This window comes from Muntiacus reevesi, chromosome X, assembly GCF_963930625.1.
Source record: "Muntiacus reevesi chromosome X, mMunRee1.1, whole genome shotgun sequence".
Lineage (NCBI taxonomy): Eukaryota > Metazoa > Chordata > Mammalia > Artiodactyla > Cervidae > Muntiacus > Muntiacus reevesi.
The window spans coordinates 18,155,332-18,180,722 of NC_089271.1; the positions used below are offsets into that span (position 1 = coordinate 18,155,332).

A 25,391-nucleotide genomic window follows, 5' to 3' on the forward strand; every position below is an offset into this window, starting at 1 on the left:
AATATTCACTGGAAGGACTGATGGTGATGCTGAAACTCCAATACTTTGGCCACCTGATGCGAAGAACTGACTCATTGGAAAAGACCCTGATGCTGGGAAAGACTGAAGGCGGGAGGAGAAGGGGATGACAGAGGATGAGATGGCTGGATGGCATCACCGACTCATTTTGAGTAAGCTCTGGGAGTTGGTGATGGACAGGGAAGCCTGGCATGCTGCAGTCCATGGGGTCGCAAAGAGTTGGACACAACTGAGTGACTGAACTGAACTGATTTAACTAATGACCTAATCTAAGTGTTGAAATCTTTCACCTCAAAGTGAATTTAGTATTGAGTGGGTTATGGGAGACTGCCTACATGCCAGAAGGACCTCACAAGATAGTTGCTCATCCGTTTGGACACTAATGAGAACTAAGAACACCAAGACTGATCAGCCAGCTGCATCACTGAACAGCTGTCTAGGGGCATAGCCGTAAGGGAATGCCATCCACAGCCAGAGCCACTCCTGAGTCAGTAAGTTACCTTTAGAAAAAATACCTGTCATCTGTCCCCAATCCACTGAGCTGCTCCAAACTCTACCATGAGAGGTTAATTCCTTTGAACCACAAGCAGGCTTATGAAAATGACGTTACCCTTGAGAGAAGACACAATCACTTTGTGTCATCCACTTTGGGGAAGATGATGAAAAATAGGTGATAACCAAGGTCTCTGGTGGCTCAGTGGTAAAGAATTTGACTGCCAATGCAGGAGATGTGGATTTGATCCCTGATCTGGGAAGATCCCCTGGAGAAGGAAATGGCAACCCCCTTCAGTATCCTTGCTTGGGAAATTCCATGGATAGGGGAGCCTTGCGGGCTCCAGTCCATGGGGTCACACAGTCAGACATGACTTAGCAACTGAACAACAACAAACCAAGCTCTATGGTAAGTGGGCTTATAAAACCCAAAGTTGTCAGAATGGGATGATGCTTTTTCCAAACATGTCAAACCAAAACTTCACTCTTATTAGAGGTTAGTCCTATTTAGTCCCACATTACATAGTACATGTGTGGATCTTTCTGTTCCTTCCTGTGGTAAGTCTGTAAAGAATCCTAGATTTGGAGTCAGAAGATATGAATTCAAATCTCACTTCTGCCTGCTATCTTTTAGCCCCACGATCCTGAGTAAATCATTTGATGCCATCCTTGGGCATTAGTTCCCTTGTCTATAAAATGGGAATGATGATATTACCTATATTACAGGTCATTCAAATTTACAAGATAATAGCAAGCATAATAAGTCCAATGCTAACTGGATCCAAATTTGAAGAGGAGGATTATTAACATGGCAATTTAGAGCAGTGGTTCTCAAACGTGAGTGAGCTTGCATCAGAATCCCCTGGAGGGCTTGTTAAAACACCAGTTGCTGTGCCCCACCGCCAGAGTTTCTGAGTTAGCAGGTCCAAGGTGAACATCCTGAGAATACATTTCTGACAAATTTCCAGGAGATGTTGGTCCTGTTGGTCTTGGGATTGTACTGAGAACCACTGGTTAGAAGAAAGCCTTAGCATGAGGGAGCATGTTGAGAAAGTTCAATCACATCAGAAGAACAGTATTAATAAATATCAGAGCTGCATACAGCAAATCCTGCCAAGTTCTGGCTCTCCTGAGTATCATCTGACCATCAACAGAGGATGGCGAAAGGGCAACGCAGACTCTTGTCCCTAGAATGTCCTCTCCCAGGTGGGGTTTAGCGGAAGAAATGAATGAGGGCAACTCAACCTTGACCCCTTGAGCTCTGGCCCTAGATATGCCTGGATGAACTTACAGGAGAACCACAATCAGGGTGATGCTCTGAGTTGGCCAAGCAGTATAAAAAGCCTGTGGCAGGGTTCGGCCTGGCTACTGTTACCCAGACAGCTGTCTCAGGCAGGAGTAGAGGGTTGATATACCTTCCCCATTGCCCTTACTCCATGCATTCTGGGGATGACAGCGTGGAGACAAGTCCCCAAATGGTCCTAAGCAGAGCTCCATGGAGGGCCTTTTTCTCTGGAAACAGACGTCCACATCTGGCTAGAAAGCCACGTAATCACCATGGCCCTATGCCAGCCAATGCCCTCTAAGAGCAGCCAGCTCTCATCTTCGGGAAGTTTTCACTTAGTTGAGTTCAGAAAGGTCTTGTTTTTACAATCAGCCTGGTGGGCTTTGTCAGGTATCAAGCAAGAAGAAGATGAGAAGTTGTGATGTGTTAAAGTAAATTACAGAGATGAAGGTACTCTTTGAAAGAGGCCTTTCCTGGTTATTTGTTTAGCAGGAGGAACAAGGAGTTGGCTCCTAGTCATGAAACTATACTTCCTTGAGTGGAGATAGGTGAGTACACTGTGTTGTCACCCTTAACCCAGGGAGGTTAAGGTGCTGGTTCTAGAAGCTTGATGCTTGGGAGCTATGTGGCATGTGAGGGTTTCTGTAAGAACTCACCTTGAGGAGAAGGCAGCCTGCAGCGAGAGAATGAGCTCAAGGTCAGGCTGTCAAGTGGACACTGGACTCCCCCTTCCCTAGGACAGGCCTGCCTACCTTCTAGGCTTTGACATCTCTGGGAGATTCTGGGGTGTCAGAGAGGAGGCATCTGGGGCTCACCTGCACAGATGTGAGGTGTTACCAAGAGTGCCAGCAATACCAACAACCATAGGAACCTGGAGCCAGGGCAGGGCTGGTGGGGAGGTGAGGAGTCAACAGGCCTTTTCTGAGTTCCTAACATCAGACCGGAGAGGCAGGAGTTGTTGGGGAACATGCTTTCCAGCAAACTAGAGGAGCAAAATGGAGTGAACCATCATCCTATAGAGGCTTCTCCCTGGTTGACAGAGATGGGCCCTGACAGAAAGGACTGAGATGATCCTGGCATTGTGGAGTGTCTCCACTGCCATGTGCCAAGCAGGGAGCAGCCCTCCCAAAAGATCTCCAGCGAACCATGGAGGCAAGAGAGAAGGCTTTCCTTTGGAAAGGCTCCCGCAGCAGAGAGTTATCCATCCCCTCCAAAGATCCCTCACGAGAATGCCAGTTGGGCCTCGACCCCAGCAGAGCAGTGACAAGCAGGCTACATGTGCAGAGTCCCTGACCTCCACTGAGGTCTCCTGGGGCTCTAGGGGCAGGAACAGGTGGGGCAGGGAGCCCACTGCTTCCTCGGGTTACTCTGCATCCATGGGAGGCCCAACTCTCAGTCTTGCCCTGCTGTGTCTGGGAAGAAGGGGGTGCAAGCTTGGCGTGTATTTGCTGGCCACAGGCAGCTAGCCTGCCCCATTGCCCACCATCATCATGTAAGGGGTGAACAGAGGCAGACAAAGCAAACAGGAAATTAGCCCAAGTACAACCACTAGCGAGTCAGCTCCATCAGGACTAACCAGCTGGCATGACACTCCCTCATCTGCAAGAGACTGGAGTCCGATTTAAAATGATTGACTTAAAACGCCTCTGGCACTGTTGTTCAATAAAAGAACAAAGTACAGAATGCCTCAGAGGTGGACCTGTGTGGCACTGTCAGGTGTGGTGGGGGCTGAGGAAGTGTCTCCTGTGTCTTTGAGGCACCCTTTCCTGGAAATGGCAGTGACAAGCATTCCCTGCAATCAGCAATCCCGAAGGGGGTCAGGAGTGGAAGTGGAGGGAGCAGGGAGGAAGGAGACCAGCTGTGAGTCAAGGATGGGAGGGTGGGAAGAAAGGGGCGAGTCTAGCAACTCATGACAAACACCCAGGCTGGGAAAGGAGAGGTCTGTCCTGGTCACTGAAACAGCCCAGCTCACTGTGGCTTCTCTCTTGGTCTCCACACCCTGTGCCATCATCTTTTCTGGGTAGCTCTCTCTTGACCGTGCTTCAGCCAAGGTCAGCTGAAGTCAGCGAAGGGAGCAGTTACTCTGTGCTAGTGCTTTGCTGGCACTTTTACAAAAGTCACCTTCTTTAACTCCTGTGACTATCTCTCTGTTCTGGGCTGAGAAGAATGAGTTCTTAGAGGGGCTGTGGGACTTGGCCTTGGCTGCTGGCTGCTTAAGTGGGAGAGCTGGGATTTGCACCAGGAGCTCGCAAAGGCACATAGGGATCCGGCTGAGACAGCAACAGTGAACTGTGACTAAGACCTTGCCTCAGGCCTCCATTCGCTAAGAGGAACAAAGAAGTTGCCACTTAAGCCTGTCCATTGTGGGCAAAGATGGTTCTAACTGTGTGTATGTGTGTACAATTGCGGGGTTTTTTTTAAGTTAAAAAAAGACCAAAGGGTAAAGACAGTGATAATTCAGAAATTTAAAAGAAATACTGAATTTATACCAACGTCTCTGTATCTTATAGGTTTCCCTGGTAGCTCAGATGGTAAAGAATCTGCCGGCAATGCAGGAGACCCGGGTTTGATCCCTGAGTCAGGAAGATCTCCTGGAGAAGGGAACGGCTACCCACTCCAGTATTTCTGCCTGGAGAATCCCATGGACAGAGGAGCCTGGTGGGCTACAGTCCATGGGGTCGCCAAGAGTCGGACACGACTGAGCAACTAACACTTCCACTTTTCACTTTATCTTACAGTACTGGCAATTAACAAACCTCTATATTGTTCATACTAAATGATGAGTCACTATACCTTATGAATAAAAAATGATCATCACCTGATACAAGGCTATGATTATACTCTTAAAATATACTTGTTAAGAAAATCTATATCCCAAATATGCTTTCTAAATATACTTTCAAAGTTTAGTAATAAAGGACTCTGTCAGGTAATTACATTCCATTGCTTTTTTAAAACATAACTAGAGAGAAAGGATGATTAAAACAAGAACCTGCATTAAAATATAAATAGACTAGCATGTTTGTATTGGAAGGTAGACTATTTGATTTTCCAGCAGTGACTACAAGGTCACATTACCCTCTACACTCACAGCCCTTCCTTCAGCCTCGTGTCTGCCCCAGAAGCATGGATGCCTCGAGTAACCCCCAGGTGGATGTCATTCAGTCCCCACCCATAATCCCCTCTGAGTCTTAGCATCAGAGAAGACATCTGAAAGAGGTCTTGGAGTCCACCAAGTCCACCCCCTTCACTTCAGAGACAAAGAAATTAAGGCCCAGAGAGGCCAACCAGCTTATCTGAGGTCACACAGCAAATAAACTGCTAAGTTGAATGGATCTCTCTGTGTTCCTGTTCCGGCCCTCACTTCCTCCTCTCGGAGCTTCTGCTTCCTCTTCTCCTCCACAGCTGCCCTCTTCTGCTCCTCTCGCTGCCGCTGCTCTTCCAGCTTCTTCCATCGTTCCTCAATTTGCTTTTCATACTGGAGCTTGGCTCTCTTCTGTTTTTCCAGTATTTGCTGCTCCCGGGCAGCTGGGGGAAGGAAGGCAGAAAAAAGGTGTCATTACCGGAGCACCCCATGCTGTTTGGCTTAATACCAACAATGCAGAAGTGAGACTGAACTGAGAGGAAGGGTTCTGGCACCTCCACCACTAGCTGGGTGACCCCAGGCCTATTAACCTCGTCCTCTGTCTGCCTCAGTTTCCTCCTCTGTGAAGTGGGGATGTGCAACATCACAGTGTTGTGAAGACCGAATGAGACAATGTAGAGAAAGTAGACAGTCACTGCCCCTACACGTGGGAGCTGTCTGTCATCACATCAAGTCAGACTTGTCCCAATGGCTAGGCCACATGGGGGATTGAGAAACGAGAGTTATCAGGGTATCTTCATTCAGGATACATTAGCTGTACATAAACTGCATACCAGATGCTGAACCGGGTGAAAGCAAACAGAAGAGGATGAACAGGACTGTCTTCCCTCTTGAGACATTTACTAAGGGGCCTTAACTCCACCTGGCCAAGCAGGCAAGGGTTCCCTGGAGGACGCAATGTCTGAGGTGACCAGGAGGAGGAGAAAGATTCAAAATTTCCTCTTCTGTCTCAGTGCCCTAGGGAAGCCACTCTACCTACCTGTGGCACCCTGTGGGGAACAGCCCTGAAGCTTCTGTCCACAGCCTGCAAGGTAGGACAGCCTTTTCCAATAGGATAGCCTTTCCCAATTGGTTCCCTGTCCTAACATAGAAATGGCCTTCTGTGTCGATTTCCTCTGTTCCTCCAAGGGTGGCCCTTCAGCTGCCCTGGGGAGAAGTTGCCTGAAGAGGGGCGTGGTGTGCAGAGAATGTCTCTCGTTCTTTAGCGCCCTACCCACAGCTGTAGTGCCGTGCCAGTAACAGAGCTTCAACACGTGCTCACCGAGTAAATCAACCGCCCTGAGAATTACATAAACAGCTGTGAACAGGCCAGTGGTAGTGATGGTCTGCTCCCAGTTTTCCACGTTGACCTAACAACTGTCCCAGTTCTTTTCTCATTTAGTCACAAATTTCTAAGAGTCCTGAGAAGAGACACCATCACATCTCTACTCCCTTGGACCTAAACAGCCAAAGTGCACAACTTACCAAGACATTTTTCTCTTTCTTCTCGTCTTTCTTTAGCTAGTCGTTGTCTCTCATCGGATTTTAAAAATCCTTCCATGGCTACAAGAGAGAAAACACAATCAAAGACTTCACTCTCCCCATCTGCTGAGTGCCAGGGGGTGCTGGGGCCACACCCTGTGTCTGGTCACATGCACACATCAGCATCAACATCACTTCACCCGCAGAGTGGCGTGATCCATCACTCCCTACCACAGGGGGGTGGCCCAGACCTGAGAGCTGAGGAGTGGTAGTGGTGGCTGTAATGCTCACCCACCAAGTTGGGCTGGAGTGGCCCCAGGCCAGCCCTGGAGAACTAACCTTCCTCCTAGTTCTCTGGCTCCAGGCCAGGCCCCAGAGGAGTCAGAAAGCTCAATAAGCAACAGGTCTGGCAACATGCAGAAAAGCCTACCAGGCTCCCCCTGGTCCGGCTCCCAGGGGAAGGCAAATGCACAAAAGAAGACATGATTATTACACAGATTATTATTATTAGTGAACATTCGACCTTCTGTAAGAAGACAACTGCTGAGGGGCATGTATGACTGGGCTGGAAAAAAGTAACACTCAAGTTTGATTTTGGTTCTACTAAGTCTGCCCCCATGTCAATCTTAGCATTTTAGAATCACAAAGAAGGAATATAATACACTCCTGTATACTTGTTATTTCATTTTGCTTTATTATCAGTACAAGAAATAAAATTGAACAAATGGCAATTCCCCCCTAAAATGTCCAGGAAACATCTCAGGAGCTCTGCATCTCCACTCATCTTCTACAGGACCCTAGAGGGCTTTCTGAAGCAAAGATGAAATGATCTTCGCAGTTGTTTTAGGATTAAAAATAATTTACTGCACTTGCTCACAACTGATCATTCATGAGCATTACTTACACAGTGGTCAAGGACCACATTCTGGAGAAACTGGCTTTAGTGCTATAACCGGACTGATGTGCCCAGCGCTTGGGTCTCCTCTGCGGTAATATCACAGCTGACTCCACAATATGCGCCTTTCAGGGGTGTGCCTTCCACTGCCCAGGAGAGAGGCCTGGAGGCTTGGACCACAGAGCAGCAGCAGGAATGCGGATAAGGATGGATGTGATAAGCTTTGGGTTGTCACAATTCCCCACAAGCATCTAATTTTGCAGCCTGGATTATGAAGCAGGGATATTAAAGCTCAAGACAGAAGTCTTGGAAAATCAACCCAAGTGCCACTTCACATTAAAAAAAAAATTTGAAGTATAGTTACTTCCAGTGTTGTGTGTCACTTCAAGTGTACAGCAAAGTGGTTCAGTTATACACATACATACATACATATATATGTTGCTTCATATTCTTTTCTACTATAGGTTATTACAAGATACTGAGCATAGTTCCTTGTGCTATACAGTAGGTCCTTGCTGATTATTTTATATATAGTAGTGCATGTATGTTAATCACAAACTCCTATTTTACCTCTATCCCCCTTTCCTCTTTTAGTAATGATAAGTTTGTTTTCTATGTCTGGAGTTTATTTCTGTTTTGTAAATAAGTTCCTTTGGTTTTTGTCAACTCTTAATCATTACAATTAATGATTAACGGCATCACCGGCTCAATGGACATGAGTTTGAGCAAGTTCTGGGAGTTGGTGAAGGACAGGGAAGCCTGGCGTGCTGCAGTCCACGGGTCGTAAAGAGTCAGACACAACCGAGCGACTGAACTGAACTGAACTACGATGGTACTGATGACATGAACAGCATCAAGAATTTAAATGTCCATCTTCTCAGCTCATCAGTGCTGCTCTCCCCTTCCCTTACATCCCCTGAACCTGTATGAACCCCACCCACCTTCAAGAACCCACAGTTTCCCAGATACACGAAGCTCTGTGCCCCCACATTGCTTTCAGAACCCTAATTTCATTCTGCTTAGCTGCAGAGGACTGTCTACCTGCAGGGAGTGAGGGCCTACTGAGCCAGGGGCGGGTCTGCATCTCTGGGTCAACCCGCGTGGGCCACACCCTACCCCCACAAGCCTCAAGGTGCATACACAACACTCAAAGACAGACATGTGGTCAGTGGTAGGGGTGGCGGGGAGAGAAAACCAGATTTCTCCATGATGATTCTCTAAACATTTTCAAACTCTAGTCTCTACCTTAAGCATTTGATTAATAAGGATTTGTTCGGTGTGAAAAGCTACAAAGAGAAGCCAACGATCCCTGGTCAGATGCTGGCAACAGCACCCACATCTACTTACCAGCTCAGGCATGACCTGTCACCCTCCAGATCTAAGATACAGACTGAGAACCAATGAAAGTGTACTTTGAACAGAAGAAAAAGAGAAAAACTGAGGGAAAAGGGCCAAGCATATTTGAAATTGGCCATGATACCTTAAGGCTCTACCAACAGAAGGATGTCTGTTGCAGAGATATGCATGATTTTAGGCTGCCCCCTTGTGGGCACTTGTAAGAGTCACACCCTCAAATCATTTTTCAGAAAATCTTCATTATCAGGCTCATGACCTGCTTTGCCCTAACAGGAGGCTACAATGTACGAATCAAGTCCATTGCTTGAATTTACTTGGCCCAATCACCCCATGATGACAGAGGTACTATTATGACCCTCATCTTATAGGTACAAAAAAGGTACACAGAGGTTAATTTGTTCAAGGTTACACCATCAGAAAGTGGAGATGCAGATTCCAACCTAAGAACCTGACTCCAGGACTCACACTCTTAATCACTGCTTTTTCACGTGGCAAAAGTGGAAACGTAATAGCTCAATCTCAGCGCCGATGAATGAATGCTTCATGACTTTCTGAGACTCTACTATACACAAGGAACAAGTTCCATCCTTGTCCCAAGAATGCGCATGCAAATTCGGAGAGAAGTGCAAGACCAACTCATTAGAGAAGTCCAGATTAAGCACTACTATGAGCTGGACACTGGCCAGCTGTGAACAGGTGTGCTAAGTATTTGCTTCCTCTTCAAACTGATGGTTTGGAAATATCTGGATGCTGTGTGGCGAAAGGGGGTAGCTAGATGACCTGGGGGGCAGCCGTACCATGCAATTTTGCTTCGGTCCCACTGAGGGGAATGAAATGACTCAGTCCAAGGTGGGTAACCTAGAATCTCTATATGCTCTCACATGGCAGCGACAAGTCATTCTTCTCTAAGATAATCAATATTAAATGCAATTAACAATTCTGTTCCTCCATCACACTGGGCCTGTTTCAGGCACTCACTAGTCACATGAGGCTGTCAGCCACTGTACTAAAAAATGGTGAACCAGGAACGTCAAGGCTCACTCTCATGATTCACACGTACTGCCCTGGGACACACACAAATGAAGAAGAATTCAGCGTCCAATAGTTTTGCTGGGTGAGTAAGGCATCATTCTTCTACATAGCATCTGCCTCTCCTGATTAAAAGAACTGTCAAGCAATCATTTCTAGAACATCCATTTGAGGAAAAGCCAAATAATTATATCTCCATTTCCACCTTGTGATCCCTGATGAACCTCTGGGGACCTCTGCCAAGAAGTTCCACCCAAAGGATGAAGGGGTACAGCACAAAGCAGACAGCCCCTATGTGTTTGGGGGCGTGGACCTGATCAGTTAGCACCACTGCAGCAACACAGCCTGAGAAGTCGAGGTAGACTATGATTCACAGGCCCAGGGCAAGTGACCTTAATACATGAATGCTAACACCAACAGGAGATTTCCACTAAAGACATGGGTGTGTGTGTGTGGTCTGTATGTGTGTGTCTGTGTGTTCAGTTGCTTAGTTGTGTCCAACTCTTTGCAAACTCATGGACTGAAGTCCGCCAGGTTCCTCTGTTCCTGGGCTTTCCCAGGCAAGAATACTGGAGTGGATTGCCACTCCCTTCTCCAGGGAATCTTCCCAACCTAGGGACTGAACCTGAGTCTCCTGCATTGGCAGTGATGACTTGAGCCAGGGTCAGCAACCCTAAGCTTTGAAAGCTACTATAGTACTGAGAGTTAGTTCAATTCAATTGTTCAGTTGGGTCTGACTCTTTGTGACCCCATGGACTGCAGCACGACAGGCTTCCCTGTCCATCACCAACTCCTGGACCTAGCTCAAACTCATGTCCATTGAGTCAGTGATGCCATCCAACCATCTCATCTTCTGTTGTCCCCTTCTCCCGCCTTCAGTCTTTCCCAGCATCAGGGTCTTTTCCAATGAGTCAGTTCTTCGCATCAGGTGGCCAAAGTATTGGAGTTTCAGCTTCAGCACCAGTCCTTCCAATGAATATTCAGGACTGATTTCCTTTAGGATGGACTGGTTGGATCTCCCTGAAGTCCAAGGGACTCTCAAGAATCTTCTCCAACACCATAGTTCAAAAGCATCAAATTTTTGGAGCTCAGCTTTATTTATGGTACAACTCTCACATCCACACATGACTACTGGAAAAACCATAGCTCTGACTAAATGGACCTTTGTTGGCAAAATAATGTCTCTGCTTTTTAATATGTTGTCTAGGTTGATCACAGCTTTTCTTCCAAGGGGCAAGTGTCTTAATTTCATGGCTGCAGTTCCCATCTGCAGTGATTTTGGAACCCAAGAAAATAAAGTCTGTCACTGATTCCATTGTTTCCCCATCTATTTGGAAGTGATGGAACTCCCCCATGAAGTGGAGGGACAGGATGCCATGATCTTTGTTTTTTGAATGTTGAGTTTTCAGCCAGTTTTTTCACTCTCCTCTTTCACTTTCATCAGGAGGCTCTTTAGTTCCTCTTCGCTTTCTGTCATAAGGGTGGTGGCATCTGCATATTGGAGAAGGCAATGACACCCCACTCCAGTACTCTTGCCTGGAAAATCACATGGATGGAGGAGCCTGGTGGGCTGCAGTCCACAGGGTCACTAAGAGTTGCACACAACTGAGCGACTTCACTTTCACTTTTTACTTTCATGTATTGGAGAAGGAAATGGCAACCCACTCCAGTGTTCTTGCCTGGAGAATCCCAGGGACAGGAGAGCCTGGTGGGCTGCCCTCTATGGGGTCACACAGAGTCAGACATGACTGAAGTGACTTAGCAGCAGCAGCAGCATTTGCATATCTGAGGTTGTTGATATTTCTCCCCGCAATCTTGATTCCAGCTTGTGCTTCATCCAGCCTGGCATTTCACATGATGTACTCTACATATAAGTTAAATAAGCAGGATGACAATATAAAGCCCTGATGTACTCCTTTGGAACCAGTCTGTTGTTCCATGTCCAGTTCTAAATGTTGCTTCTTGACCTGCATACAGGTTTCTCAGGAGGCAGGTAATGTGGTCTGGTATTTCCATCTCTTTAAGAATCTGCCAGTTTGTTGTGATCCACACAAAGGCTTTGGCATAGTCAATAAAGCAGAAGTAGATGTTTTTCTGAAACTCTCTTGCTTTTTCTATGATCCAGCAGATATTGGTAATTTGATCTCTGGTTCCTCTGCCTTTTCTAAAATCAGCTTGAACATCTGGAAGTTCACAATTCATATACTGTTGAAGCCTGGCTTGAAGAATTTTGAGCATTACTTTACTAGTGTGTGAGATGAGTGCAACTGTGTGGTAGTTTGAACATTCTTTGGCATTGCCTTTCTTTGGGAATGGAATGAAAATTGAACTTTTCCAGTCCTATGGCCACTGCAGAGTTGTCCAAATTTGCTGGCATATTGAGTGCAGCATTTTCACAGCATCATCTTTTAGGATTTGAAATAGCTCAACTGGAATTCCATCACCTCCACTAGCTTTGTTCATAGTGGTGCTTCCTAAGGCCCACTTGATTTCGCACTCCAGGATGTCTGGTTCTAGATGAGTGATCATACCATTGTGGTTATCTGGGTCATTAAGATAATTTTTGTATAGTTCTTCTGTGTACTCTTGCCACCTCTTTTTAATATCTTCTGCTTCTTTTCGGTCCGTACCATTTCTGTCCGTTATTGTGCCCATGTTTGCATGAAATGTTCCTTTGGTATCTCTAATTTTCTTGAAGAGATCTCTGGTCTTTCCCATTCTATTGTTTTCCTCTATTTCTTTGGATTGATCACTGAGGAAGGCTTTCTTATCTCTCCTTGCTATTCAGTGTTAGTACCACAGGGGAAACTGGGTGAAGGGTCCACTGGGTCTCTCTGTAGTACTGCTTACAACTGCATGTGAATCTGCAATAACCTCAAAGTAGAAAACCTTTTAAAATCTAGTTTAGTCGCTCAGCTGTGTCTGACTCTTTGTGACCCCATGGACTCTAGCACACTTGCTGAAGTGTAGAACCCCGGGAGGGACCCAAAGACAAAGAGGGAGCAGGTGACACCTTCCCAGAAGGACAAGGGATAGCCCTGCCAGAGTAACTTCTGCCTCATTCTTGATGCAGTAATGCTTCCTCAGGTGAAGACACTCAGGTAGTGTGCACCCTTGAAACTGAGGCCTTTCCCTGGGCAATTCACCCCTAGAGGAAATAAGAATCAAACAGGGATCCTGAGCAGACAAACAACTATTTTTCGTGATCAGACGAGCATAAAATTTCATACTTCACTGAACTGCTCTTGCTTAGAGTAACTTCCCGTTATCCTTGGGCTGTGGCAGCACATTAAAAAAAAATAATTTAAAAATGTATTTTATTAGCCTCAGGCACTCTCTCCCTAGAATATCAATGAACTGATATTAGTCAATTATTCATGGTATGTAATAACCATTATCGAAATGCAAAGTTTTTAAGTGAAGCCAGCTGTGTTTGACTTTTAAAAATTGACTGCATTAAGTGAATTTTAAAGTAACCTTCCTAATCACAGCTCACATCTGTGCAATTACAATGACCAGACAAAAGGAAGGGACTCAGGAATGAAGAGCTCATCAAATAGGAAGCCCCATGTCTGCCAGCCCCTCCTTTGGGGGGCCCACCCCTCTGTGGACTGGCAGGCAGGGATGCACCAACAACTTGGTGGTGACTCGCTTGTGCTGTGATGATCTGTCTCAGGTCATGGAGACCACTGGTCCTCAACTGTGGCCACACAGGCCAACACCTGGGGAGCTCTAACAATTATGGGTGCCTGTGCCTTGCTCCCAGAGACTGGTCTTGTCGGCTCAGGTGTGGCCAGGGTGCTGGTGCTCTAAGAGCTCCCATGTGATGCTTCTGTTCAGAAGGACTGACACTGCTCCTAGCCTGCTGCTCTTCCCATTGCAGCATGAACTGGAACCACTTGGAGGGCTTGTGAACCCAGAGTGCTGGACGGCACTCCCAGGGTTTCATGGAGTGGGCCTAGGGCCCGCCAGAGAAGGGTGTCCAGGGCCCATACCTCAAGGGCTGCTGTTCCACTAGACTAGGCTGATTCTACAGGGCAAGGCCCTGCCTCCAGCTCCTCTCTGGATGTCCAGAACCCAACTAAGTGTGGGGCTCAAAGAGTGGGTCCCAAATCATGTCTGCAGAAGGAACAATTGGCCATCTGCCTGCACCCTCCTACACACAGTGTCTGCCATGGCTGTTACTGCCCCCCACACTACTCTCTGGGCCTGTTCATCTGCCCCTTGCCCTCTGAGCCCCAAGACCTTGCACATGGTACTCAAATATTTACTAAATGAGGGGCCATGAATATTATGTCCCTTTGATGGAAACCTCTCCTTTTGTAGAGCATTAAACCAAGTATCAGAAGTGTCTATAAAAATAAGGAACATTTTAAAATATCTTTGTAGCCATTATTTTGCTGGATCTGTTCAGGAAATTCAAAGGTAAAGAAAGGAAGGCAGCTTCCCCCATAATTGCTAACAGTTTCCAGGTGATCAGGTCTCCTTTGAGAACCACTGATCTACTCCATTCCTTACCAGCTGTAACCTTCTGAATTGGCTTAAATTCTCTTTTCACTGCAGTGAAAAAGTCTGTATTACACTGTGGCCACCAAATTTGTTACTGCCAAAATGACTCTTTCAAGGATGATGTCATAATTTATATTAATACTTCAAAGAGAGGCAGGCCTGGAATTAGCATTTACGTTCAATAGCTACTGACTACTATAGGATGGAGGTGTACGTATCAAGGTATCAAAATACATTTTTAAAAAATGTATAGAGATACCAAAAAGTCCTTGAAAAGTGGAGAAATAGACACTATAAGAAGTAAGAATATACAGACTTACACTGCTATTATGTTTTTATAAAATATGCTAAATTTCTAGCAGTTTCCTTTAAAACAACTGAATTAAAATTTCTCCCAAAATGTAAATGTTGTAAGAGGATTACTAAATGACCTAAATGCTTCCTAAATGATTTTCTTAAATCACAACTGCACAGCTAAGAGAAGGGCCAGTTTTTTTTTGCTTTTTAAAGTGTAGAATTGGGTCAAGTCCAAGCAATCACAGAGTATAGCACTTTGACATAAAGGTCAAACAATAATGGATCTCAGGATGCATCATTCTTGCCCTGGAACCAGGAACCTGGTACATAATTGTCCCCAATCCACACCAATCTCCTAGGCTTACCGGAAGAAGGAAGGCACAACAGCAAAGTCCTACAGCAACTGCCCTAGGTTTCCTCTTCTGTAAGATGGAGAAACAGTAGTGCCTCTCTCACAGTGAGGATGTAATGAAAGCTCCCCAGCACTGATTAACCATAGTCGGGACACAGCGGGAGCACAGTGAATTCAGCTAGTTTGTGTTGCCCACGCTAGCCTGCCTGTTCCTAGTTACAGCTCTCCCTCCTCCGTTAATGAGGTCTCCTGCCCACAGGACCAACCATACTACCTTTCCTAACACAGGTGATGAGACAGAGTGTGTACTATGCTGCCAGTCTAAAACCACAGCGAGCATTCCTTTCCTATAAAAATTATACTGGGAACATGTATACATGCCTTTGACTTCTCAGTCACCAACCATTACTTGTGTCTACACATGCTGGCATTCCCCTTCTGGTAACTCAGCAGAAATTAGATCTTATCTCTAGTAGGACAGTAACTTCCTACTAAAAAAAGAACACACAGATGACATTTCACAAACACTAATTGTGAAGGCAGTATGTGATGATGCTGTTCTTCACCATCTCAACAGTAGATTGCCTAGTTATACTCACACACCTGTAAGCAGCCAGCCTAGGAACTCCTGCCACAGCAACTCAAGCTCCCATAACCAAATGAAAACACACCACGCCAAGTTATAAAATTCAACTGCACCCAGTTTGACCAACTGTACACAGGTTAGCAGGCTAGCCTGGCTTCTTCTAAAGGTACCATTTATTAAGCACGTACCTCCTGCCTGACATCATGCGCTCCAAGATGGGGTTAAGACTTCTGTCCAAAGTCACAGCTGCTAGGTGGCAGAGCTTGGATTTGAGGCCAATCTGGCTGACTCCCAAGCTGATGGGCATCAACTCATTCCTGAAAGGGAAGGCCACCTGAAGGAAAGAGCACTGACCTAGAGATCTAGGTGTCCAGAAACTGAGTAGCTTTTCCTACCAGGATTTACAAAGGAGGTGGTAAGGCGACTATACAGTCCAGAACAAGTCCCTGATTCCTCTGATCTTTAAACCCTGCTTTCAAATCTACAGTGTCTGCAGCTTGCCCCCACGACCTCCCTGGCAGGCTGGGCCCCTGACTGTTGGAGGACTACTGTGCTAGTTGAGGGGGAGAGGGGACTGGGGCAGGAAAATGTATGCACTGGTTAAAATTTACCTGATGGTACACTTGAAAGGTGTGCACTTTAGTGTAAGATACCTATTTCTAACACTACAACAACTGCAACAACACATAGAAGAGAAAAAATTCCGTGCTGGCTGACCTGCCATATATCACTAGTGCTCAAGGCTGCAAAGAACAGGTCTGGATCTCCCGGGCAACTGCATTCTCAGTGTGGCTCCGTGAAGGGGTGAGGGAACTCCAAGGGCAGGGTGGGAGACAGGAGGTGAGCCTCAGCAGGGCTGGTGTGGAACCAAAGATACCAGCAAAGGCCCAGGGACTGGCTCAAGCTGCAGGGCTCTTAAAGAGCACGTGGTGATTCAGGAGAGAAGGGGTCTACACAGCCAGTTCAAGACTCTGCCTTGACACCTTCTCTTCCAGGGTCTTGTTACCTGCCTTTCTCACGCCTTTAACTGTCTCCACCCTACAGCAGATCTCAGCTACTCACTGTCCAAAAGGCCTGGCTCTTCTACAGCCATCAGAGGAGGGATCTCATTTGTATCACTTCTCCATTCATACGGAGCTCAGTCCTGGGGGCTTCTTCCAGGTTCCACCTGCGTGGCCCTTCCAATAGCACCCCAGTCAAGGGACTCTGAGTAATCCTTTTACCTCTCAGAGCTTTGGGCTCCTCTTCTATATAAATCAGGATCATTACTACCTACTTCCCAAGGTTACAGTGTGTGTTGGGGGTAGGCGTGCAGTGAAAATGCTTGGCAGCAGGAGGAGCCACAGTTGGCTCCCTTCCCCTGATGATATATGAGAACACAGACCAAACAAGTCATGGGAGTCACGCACTGGGTCCAGGCCCCAGACCATAGAATATGAAGCTCTGCATACTTCTATCTCCCGATGAACCCCATAAAATTCCAAGAGACCTGCTGCAACTTTCAACGAGGTCCCAGTTTACATTCTAAGATTTCCTCTCCTCTGCTGAGCTGACAATTCATTTGAAAGGTGAGGTGAACAAAGTCAAAGGTAGCTAAAAGAAGACAACGAGGAACTAGAAAAATTCAATTCGGTTAATGATCTATTGAGCACTGCAGTGCAGAAACTTCCCTCCTACCCTGGCTCCTCATCTGGGAGGCCCCTGGACTCCTGTGTTTCTACAATAAATTTAATACACGTTTCTATCATTTCAAAAGGACCCACTGTTTGCAGTATGACTTGCTAGCTAAATGAAACCTGCATAATTTCCCCTCTACCCTTCTGGGTTCTTAGCTGGGATTTCGGTTGTGCTGGGTCTTTGTAGCTGTGCATGAGCTTCTTACTGCAGTGGCTTTTCTTGTGGAACACAGGCTCTAGGGCGTACAGGCTTCGGAGTTGCAGCTCAAGGGCTCTCCAGGGCACTGTGGTGCACAGGCCCAGTTGCCCCTTGGCACGTGGGGTCTTTCCAGACTCGGGACCAAACTCGTGTCCCCTGCATTGGCAAGCTGATTCTTAAACACTAGGCCACCAGGCATGCCCTAAGCAGAAGTTTCTTAAATATATATGCCATGTATATATAGGAGATTCTCAGGAAACCAATTATACTCTCCAGGATGGCCCAAACCACTACCTCAAATACCACCTGCAGCTAAAGACCAAAGAAAGATGTGTGTGAGAGGTGGAATTCATGGAAGGTGAGAGGAGGAAATGTTCGGTAAACACAGGTTGCCCTGCAACGCAGATAAGTCTCCCAGGTTTAAAAGTCATCCGAATCCACAGTAAAAGCCATCTTCCTAGTATAGGCCCCCTCTTCCTAATGTAAATTTCCTTTATAAATACAGATTTCCCTTACAAAAGGACCACTTTCAGAGCTTCTCGGGCGTCTGTAGTTTCTCAAAATAACCCTATGCCGAAGAGGCGTACTTCATATTTTGCATGGAGTATTCTCCCCCCTTTGCCAGCCAAGCTCAGGGCTCGCCAAGGCCGCTGGGTGGCTCTGCACTGACACCCACACTCCCAGCGTCTCTACCTGCAGGCTGCCCTGCTCTGTGTGCCTCTCATCAACACACAGCTGTCTACAGCAACAGGCCTGTGGACTCCACCTATCCTTTCCAGGGTGATGAGCAACAAAGAGAGAAACAGGGGCTGGCACTAGAAAAGAGCGAACACAGATTGCAGAGCGCACCTAGATGCTTCTATCACAGACGGGGCACGCAGGGCCAGAGGACTGAGGTTGCCCTCAGGGTCCTTTAGAGATGGAGAAGCTCTGACACAGGGCGCTTTGCCATGAGCATCTAAGGTTGGCCTGTTCCAATCAAGGGGTAAGGCTCAATGTGAAGACAGAATGGCCTTCTGAAAAGCCCTGCTATCCCCCAGCAAGGATGGAGAAGAAGCTGGGAGCCAGTGAGCACTCTGGAGTCGGCTGAGCACAGGTTCCACTCTCACAGAGATCTTGGAGCATCAGGGGAGAGGGTTACGGAGGGGGAGAGGAGGGAAGCGGGGATAGGGAGGGGGCAGGAGAAAGAGACATAGACACACACATTCACACACATGCGCACTGCTCAGAACACTGCTTGCTGTGCTCAATAAAGGTCAGGCGTCACCATTTCTAAGCCTAACCCAGGACTGTCCTTCAGTGGTTGGGAGAGGTGGGTTCTAGGGCTGCACACCACAGGAGATGTGGTTGTTTACAGTGTGGACTCAGAAAGGCCTTGGATATCTGCAAAGAGTGCGAGACACAGGGGGAAAAAATAACTCTTCTTATTTGCTTTTTTCAGCAACAAAGTACAAGACACTGAAAAATGTCTCTTTGAAGATGTGGACAGAATCCAACAGGTAAAAGCTGGTAACGAGAAATAAACTGCAGCATTCTCATTATTAGTACTGCCATTTGATTTTCTCTTCAGGGTGGTGTGTTTGTTTCATGACGATAACCATAAAAGGTGTGCAAAGGATCCCAAAGGGGCACTGGAGACCCTGCTGGCCCATTTTCATGCCACTCAGGACCCAGGTACCCATCAGATCCTGCGTTCCTATGGTGGGAAGGGCTGTGTCCTTGAGCATGAGTGAGGCACCAGAAAACTCCCTCATTCTGTCCTTCCTTGTTTCCTGCCTCTCACAGCGACACGTACCGGGTGATAGCAGTCTGTCCACCTCCCTGTTAACAGGGTTGGCAAGAGCCTTCAGGACCCCTCCCTAAGGACAGCCCTTTGTTCCCAGGCCATCTGCTTCCCTACGGTCACCTCAGTAGGCTTCAGACCTGTACCTTGACCACTGCTGAGCAACTCAAGCATCCAAGGTGAACTCTCCTGCTGTAGACCCATCTATTCCCAGTCTCAGCCCTGGGCAGCTAAGCCCCAGCTCGGAGATGGCCCCAGTTACACCAGTGCATCCAGGGGCCAGTGACAGGCCAGCAGAACTGAATTGGAGGCCTCAGTGTGGTGTTTGGGCGTGCAGCTCCAAAAAGATGCGTTTTAAAACAAAATGCAAAGGGTAAACAAAGAGGTTAGAAAAACAATCACTCTTTGCATTGCAAACAATTTGAAGACATATCAAGAAATTTGAAAGCTGTAATAATCTCCCATTCCTTTTCTCCCAGAAAAGCATACCCAGCAGGATTGCTCGGCCCTGCCCCAAAGTACAGGCCCTGCATCTGGCATCCTTAAACAAGGACGATCTTCAAGGGCACTTCAAGGCCTCGAGGCGGAAACAGCTTCCTGACTCAAATAGGCTGTTTTTAAATTGCGAGGACAGACAAAAATGTGTGCCCCCACTCCATGTCATTCAGGGCAGTCTGGCATGTCTTTGTACACAGCCTTGCAGAGATCTTCAGCTTGCTAATTAAATTTACCCCACTTCACCCCATCTAAATACCTCTTTGGAAAAACAAAAACCACATGAATCTTAAAGTTCTAGTTATTCAGTAGGTTTGAAGCCTACTGAGGGGACTGAGGAGAAGCAGGCAGCCTGGGAAGGAGGGGCTGTCCTCAGGGAGGGGGCCTTGGTGGGCAAAAGTTTATTTTGAAAACAGTAAGATTACAGATTGTAAGAAAAGATTAAGATTACAGATTGACAAGAGAAAAGGCAAATTGTGAATCTCACTCCTCATTTCTGAGAATGATTTTTGCAGAGTAAAACCACAAGGCCTCCAGAAGTGAAGTCTGAAGGTTCATGGCTCTGTGCAGGCTTCTCTTTGGGTTGTTCCACGGGAAAGGCTCCTGCCATTCAAAACAATGCATGACAAATGCCCTTTTGTGCACCACAGCTGTCACTGTTTCTCTCCTTCTTTCTCATCACAGGAATATAAAAACTGATAATACATGTATTTTCAAATCTTGCAAATACTATCACCAAAGAAAAACAATATGCCAGCCCATCACAGCAACCCAGTTTTGGATTCACATTATTTTAAATTAGCCAGACTGTCACACTTAAAGGTCACTACATACATTTCTATTACAGTTGAGCCCAGACCAGAGCTTATGTGACCACTGACTTTAAAAACAGCACACTAAATAATTCTTAGACTCTAGTACAGTGGGTCTGAACCAGAAGTGATTGTGTCTTCCAAGAAACACTTGATGGTGTTCAGAGACATTTTGGGCCATCATGGGGGAGGCACACTGCTGGCATCCAGTGGGTTGAGGCCTGTGATGCTGCTGACCATCCTACGGTGCCCAGGACAGCACAGCCTGCCCTGACACACACATGAAAGAATGACCTAGCCTAAAATGTCAGCAGTGTCAAGTTTGAGAAACCCCGCTCTAATAAGTTGCACTACAGGTGAAAAGTAGAAAAGCCTCCCCCTCACTGAATACAGCTTGGTTCTTCCCACATCAATGCACAATAGCATGAAAAAAATCTAGAAAATGATATAGAATAAACATGATTCTCGAAAAAAAAAAAAACACATGATTCCCATCTGGACAATTTGGTTTGAAACTGCAGCAACTTATAGTAATATCCATTTTATTTTTAAAATTCTTCTTCAAAAATAGATAATAAGTATCTTAAAGGTGTTTGACAGCATCAGCAGGTACAATTTGTTCCCCTAGGCAGGACCATGGTGGCTAAAATTACTAACAATAAGTGATAAGGGTTTTGTAACAATCAACTTGGAACAAATTGCCCCAATGCCACCTTCCTGGATGGCAGCACAGTGAAACCACAGTGCGAATCTGAAATGGAGGCAAAGGCAATAAAATGACAACAAACGTCCTGCAATCACAGGGGGACTGGGGAAGGGGGGAGAAGAGAGGTGGATGGAGCAGCTCTGACGCCTATGAAATCCAACAAGCATTTGAAAAGTGGGTTTTCTTGATCTGATCAGCACTAAAAGGAAATCTTATATATTTGATCAAAGTTTTTTTTAAACACAGCATTTCCTTTTGAGCACTTTTTCCCCCCATAAAGAATCAGCAAAATATAGGATGCTTCACGACTGCAGATACTGGGTCCCTTTTTATAGTAACAGGAAGGATATTTCTGTTCCCAAGGCAACCCGAGGTTTCACTCATCAACATGGCACCAAGTACTTTCATGAAGCACAGTACTGATCTTCTGAGGTTTCAAAATTGAGAGTTCTCTGCCTAAGACAGGGCATGATGGTCCCCCACACACCATATCTGAGTTGTGTATCAAATATAAGAAACAAGGATAAAGAGCAGGTAAAATACTTTCTGAAGTTTTTCTCCAGGTGCTCATTCAAGTGGACAACAAGGCATTTGGTCCAACTTGCTCTCAGATATTTGCTCTTTGCAGAGAGATGTCCACTGGGAACATGTAAGACCTAAAAGCAGTTCAAGGATAGGGGAGTCCTGTGGTGCAGCCCGGTCCTTCTCAGAGCCCTGTCCCCGCTGCCTTTTTGCCCTGCCCTTCACACGGCTAAGGCCATCCTGTACCCAATCTTCTCCTCCCAGTCCACGCAGGCGGGCCTGAAATGGAGCAGGACAGTATGGTCCTTGCCTCCCCTGACCACCTTGTTCTCTGCCTGCCTTTGGCCTCTGGAAAACTTTAATCAAAAAATAAGTTTAATCAGAAAAATGAGAAATGCTGAAACAAAGGAAAACAGTCTAAGGAGACTAAATAACAACAATGTAGTCATTAAGCATAGTCAAGGACCTTTAGTTCTTTCTCAAGGGCTGTAGATAATATTCAGAGCCATATCCTGTGAGCTGTCTTATAGATACTAAAATCCCAGGCGGAGAAGTTAACTACATGATGACCAGACTGTACCCAGGACTTGAGCTGCCACAATTCCAAGAACTGACCGCAAAGAAATGGGAACAAGTGCACCCCGGAACTGAAGATTAACTGTACCTACAACAACCAAGATGATGCTGGTCAGACCACCGATGACCAATTTGAAGACGACTGTTAGAGATGACTGTACTGTTTCCACATGTAGTACCCCCACACCACTCTGTCTATAAATGCTCTCACCTCCTGCTTCTTGTCGGGGAGGGGGGCAGTCAGCCTTTGGACAGATGTCCGCTACCCTCCCCCCAAGTTGTTGGCATCTGAAATAAAACAAACTTTCCTTTCCACCAACCTGGCCTCTTTACTGACTTTTGAGCAGCAAGCAGCTGGATCCCCCACGCATACCTTTCAGTAACAGGCCCAGGGCCTGACCCACAGAAAACCTGTATGCCTCTGTGAGCTACACAGTGAATGAATAATACAGATGAGTGTTCATGGGGATATGAACAGGAATGTAATGGAAAGGGAAAAATGCATTCTAGCCCAGAGAAGTAGATGCTACACAAAAAGGCATTTGCAATAGCAACAGAAAATGGTAAGTTTGGTAGTCAACAAAGTGGTAAATTTGGGGAGCTTGGAAAGTAGCTAAATTGGAGACTTCAACAACAGCCTGTTTAGAGAATTAATGCTGGTGATGATGAGGATAAGCAACATTACTCATGCCAGCCCAGTGCTAAATAATGTTACACTCTAAGCTCATTTAATTTCCCAACAAATGCAAGAGGTAAGTACTATTATAGGGTTTCCCTGGTAGCTCTGCTGGTAAAGAATCCACCTGCAATGCAGGAGAATCCAGTTCAATTCCTGGGTCGGGAAGATCCCCTGGAGAAGGGACAGGTTACCCCACTCAAGTATTCTTGCCTGGAAAATTCCATGGACAGAGTAGCCTGGCAGGCTACAGTCCATGGGGTCATGAAGAATCGGACACAACTGAGCAACTTTCACTTATCAAGTACTGTTACTGACCCTGTTTTCCAGCGGGGGAGTGGGAACTGAGAGGTTAAACACTTTTCTGGGGTCACACAACTGGTAAATGGCAAAGGCGAGATGCAAACTCAAGCTGTCTGAGTCTAGAAGGCTTGGGGCCTTCTAGAGACTAGGGGCTTGGATGCTGCCTAGAGGTGAAAGGCAAGGCCTTGCCTTAAAGGCACTGAATGCAGAGGAAAATATATTCCACATTCACAACAGAAAACTAGAATAGGTACTCAACTTTGGGCTTCTAACTCACCTAAGGACATTTAACACCTGCCACAACAAGAAATCCACAAAGCTAGTCCTCTGTATTTTCAGAAATTACAGTATTTCAGACATGTGACTACTGCTGAGCAAAATACCTGAGGAATCTTTTCATTTCTCTGCTAACCATCCTGGTCTAACTCATAACCAGCCAGTCCAGCCTCAAAAATACATAGAACAAATCACCTCAAGGGTTTAAGAAAGTCAAGAATCTTTTAACTTATGGGTTCAGCAACTAGTGTCTACACATTAAAGCTTGTGTACATATATGATGCATTATTATTTGAGAAAAATATAGTAAAAATAACATTCTGTGTAAAAATAGTCCTGTGTTTGGAAGTCATGTCTCAGGGCCCTTGACCCAAAAGGAAGCTACTTTCAGCCAAGTCTGAGCAGAGCTGCTGCATGGCCGGTTCAACTCTTTGAAGATTCTTTGTAAACTGGGACTCTCTGTAAACTGTAGGTAGCTACCAGTATTTTAAGTAGTGCAGAACTGACTGTGAAGAGGCAAAATGGAATCTTTGGGGATGATGAAAGTGTCCTAAAACTTTACTGTGGAGAGAGCTGCACAACTATATAAATGAGAACTGTTCATAGAGAATGGGTGATGTTGACAGTACATAAACTGCACCTCAAGAAAGCTATAACAGGAAGAAATGGAGGGGGGGAGGAATAGGGTCAGAGAGGAAAGGAACAGAAAAGTAAGCACCAAGTAGGAAGAGTAGGCAGTGTTTTGTAAAAACCTGTTTCAGCTACATCAATATACACACTGTAATATGTGTTTCTAACTGTGGAGTTATTCATGATCCAAAAATCAGTAAGGCCCTGCTTTAGGGTAATGACATCTAGAAGTGCTGTGCAACCTTGATGGGAATCCCCTGGGGATCTCATTACACGGCAGGTTCTCCTCAGTAGGTCTGGGGCAAGGCCAGAGTCTGCATCTTGAACAAGCTCCTGAGTCATGTCGACGCTGCTGGTCTGTAGACTCCACTCTGAGTAGCAAGGAGCTGGGGTACAAATGGAGGATGAGCTGGCAGGAATACACAGACTTAAGACTGTCATCGCCAGAAGGATCCTTAGAAAAATCTAATACATGTTTCCCAAATGGCCATGATCATGAGAACTGTCTTAAAAATACAGATTCCTATAATCAAGACAGTGTGGCACTGGCATTGGCATAAGGACAGACACACAGATCAAAAGGACACAACAGAGTTCAGAAACAGATCGATAAATACACAATCAGCTGAATAGTTAACAAAGGTGTCAGGATAATGTAATGGGAAAAGAACAGTCTTTGTAACAAATGGTGCTGGAACAAGCAGATATCCATATGCAAAAAAAATGAACCTTGATCCATATCTTACACCATATATAAAAACTCAAACTGGGTCTATAAAACTTCTATTAATACCTAGGAGTATGCAAAGATTTCTTAGAACACACAAAAATCTCAAACTATAAAAGAAAAAACTGACATATCAAACTTCATCAAAATTTAAATCTTCTGCTCTTCAAGACACAATAAAGAAAATGAAATGGCAAATCAGACAATGAGAAAATATTCACAATACACATGTGTGACAAATAACTTAAATCCAGAATATAACAAAAATTATTTTTTAAAATGCCTGAATTTTATTTTATTTTTTATTTTTTTATTTTTTTTAAATTTTTCAGTGGGTTTTGTCATACATTGATATGAATCAGCCATAGAGTTACATGTATTCCCCATCCCAATCCCCCCTCCCACCTCCCTCTCCACCCGATTCCTCTGGGCCCTCCCAGTGCACCAGGCCCGAGCACTTGACTCATGCATCCCACCTGGGCTGGTGATCTGTTTCACCATAGATAATATACATGCTGTTCTTTTGAAACATCCCACCCTCACCTTCTCCCACAGAGTTCAAAAGTCTGTTCTGTACTTCTGTGT

At 45.8% G+C, this 25,391-nt stretch overlaps 1 protein-coding gene across 1 annotated transcript in view; it reads right to left on the reverse strand.

Annotated features, from left to right (window-relative positions):
* MAP7D2 (MAP7 domain containing 2) overlaps window positions 1-25,391 on the reverse strand; it is a 98,450-nt gene that overhangs the window by 45,356 nt on the left and 27,703 nt on the right. The window contains exons 2-3 of the mRNA XM_065916467.1: window positions 6,405-6,482; window positions 5,160-5,323 (exon numbers count right to left, since the gene is read on the reverse strand). Of these exons, the coding sequence (XP_065772539.1) occupies window positions 5,160-5,323; window positions 6,405-6,482 (242 nt within the window). The remainder of the gene's footprint in view (window positions 1-5,159; window positions 5,324-6,404; window positions 6,483-25,391) is intronic.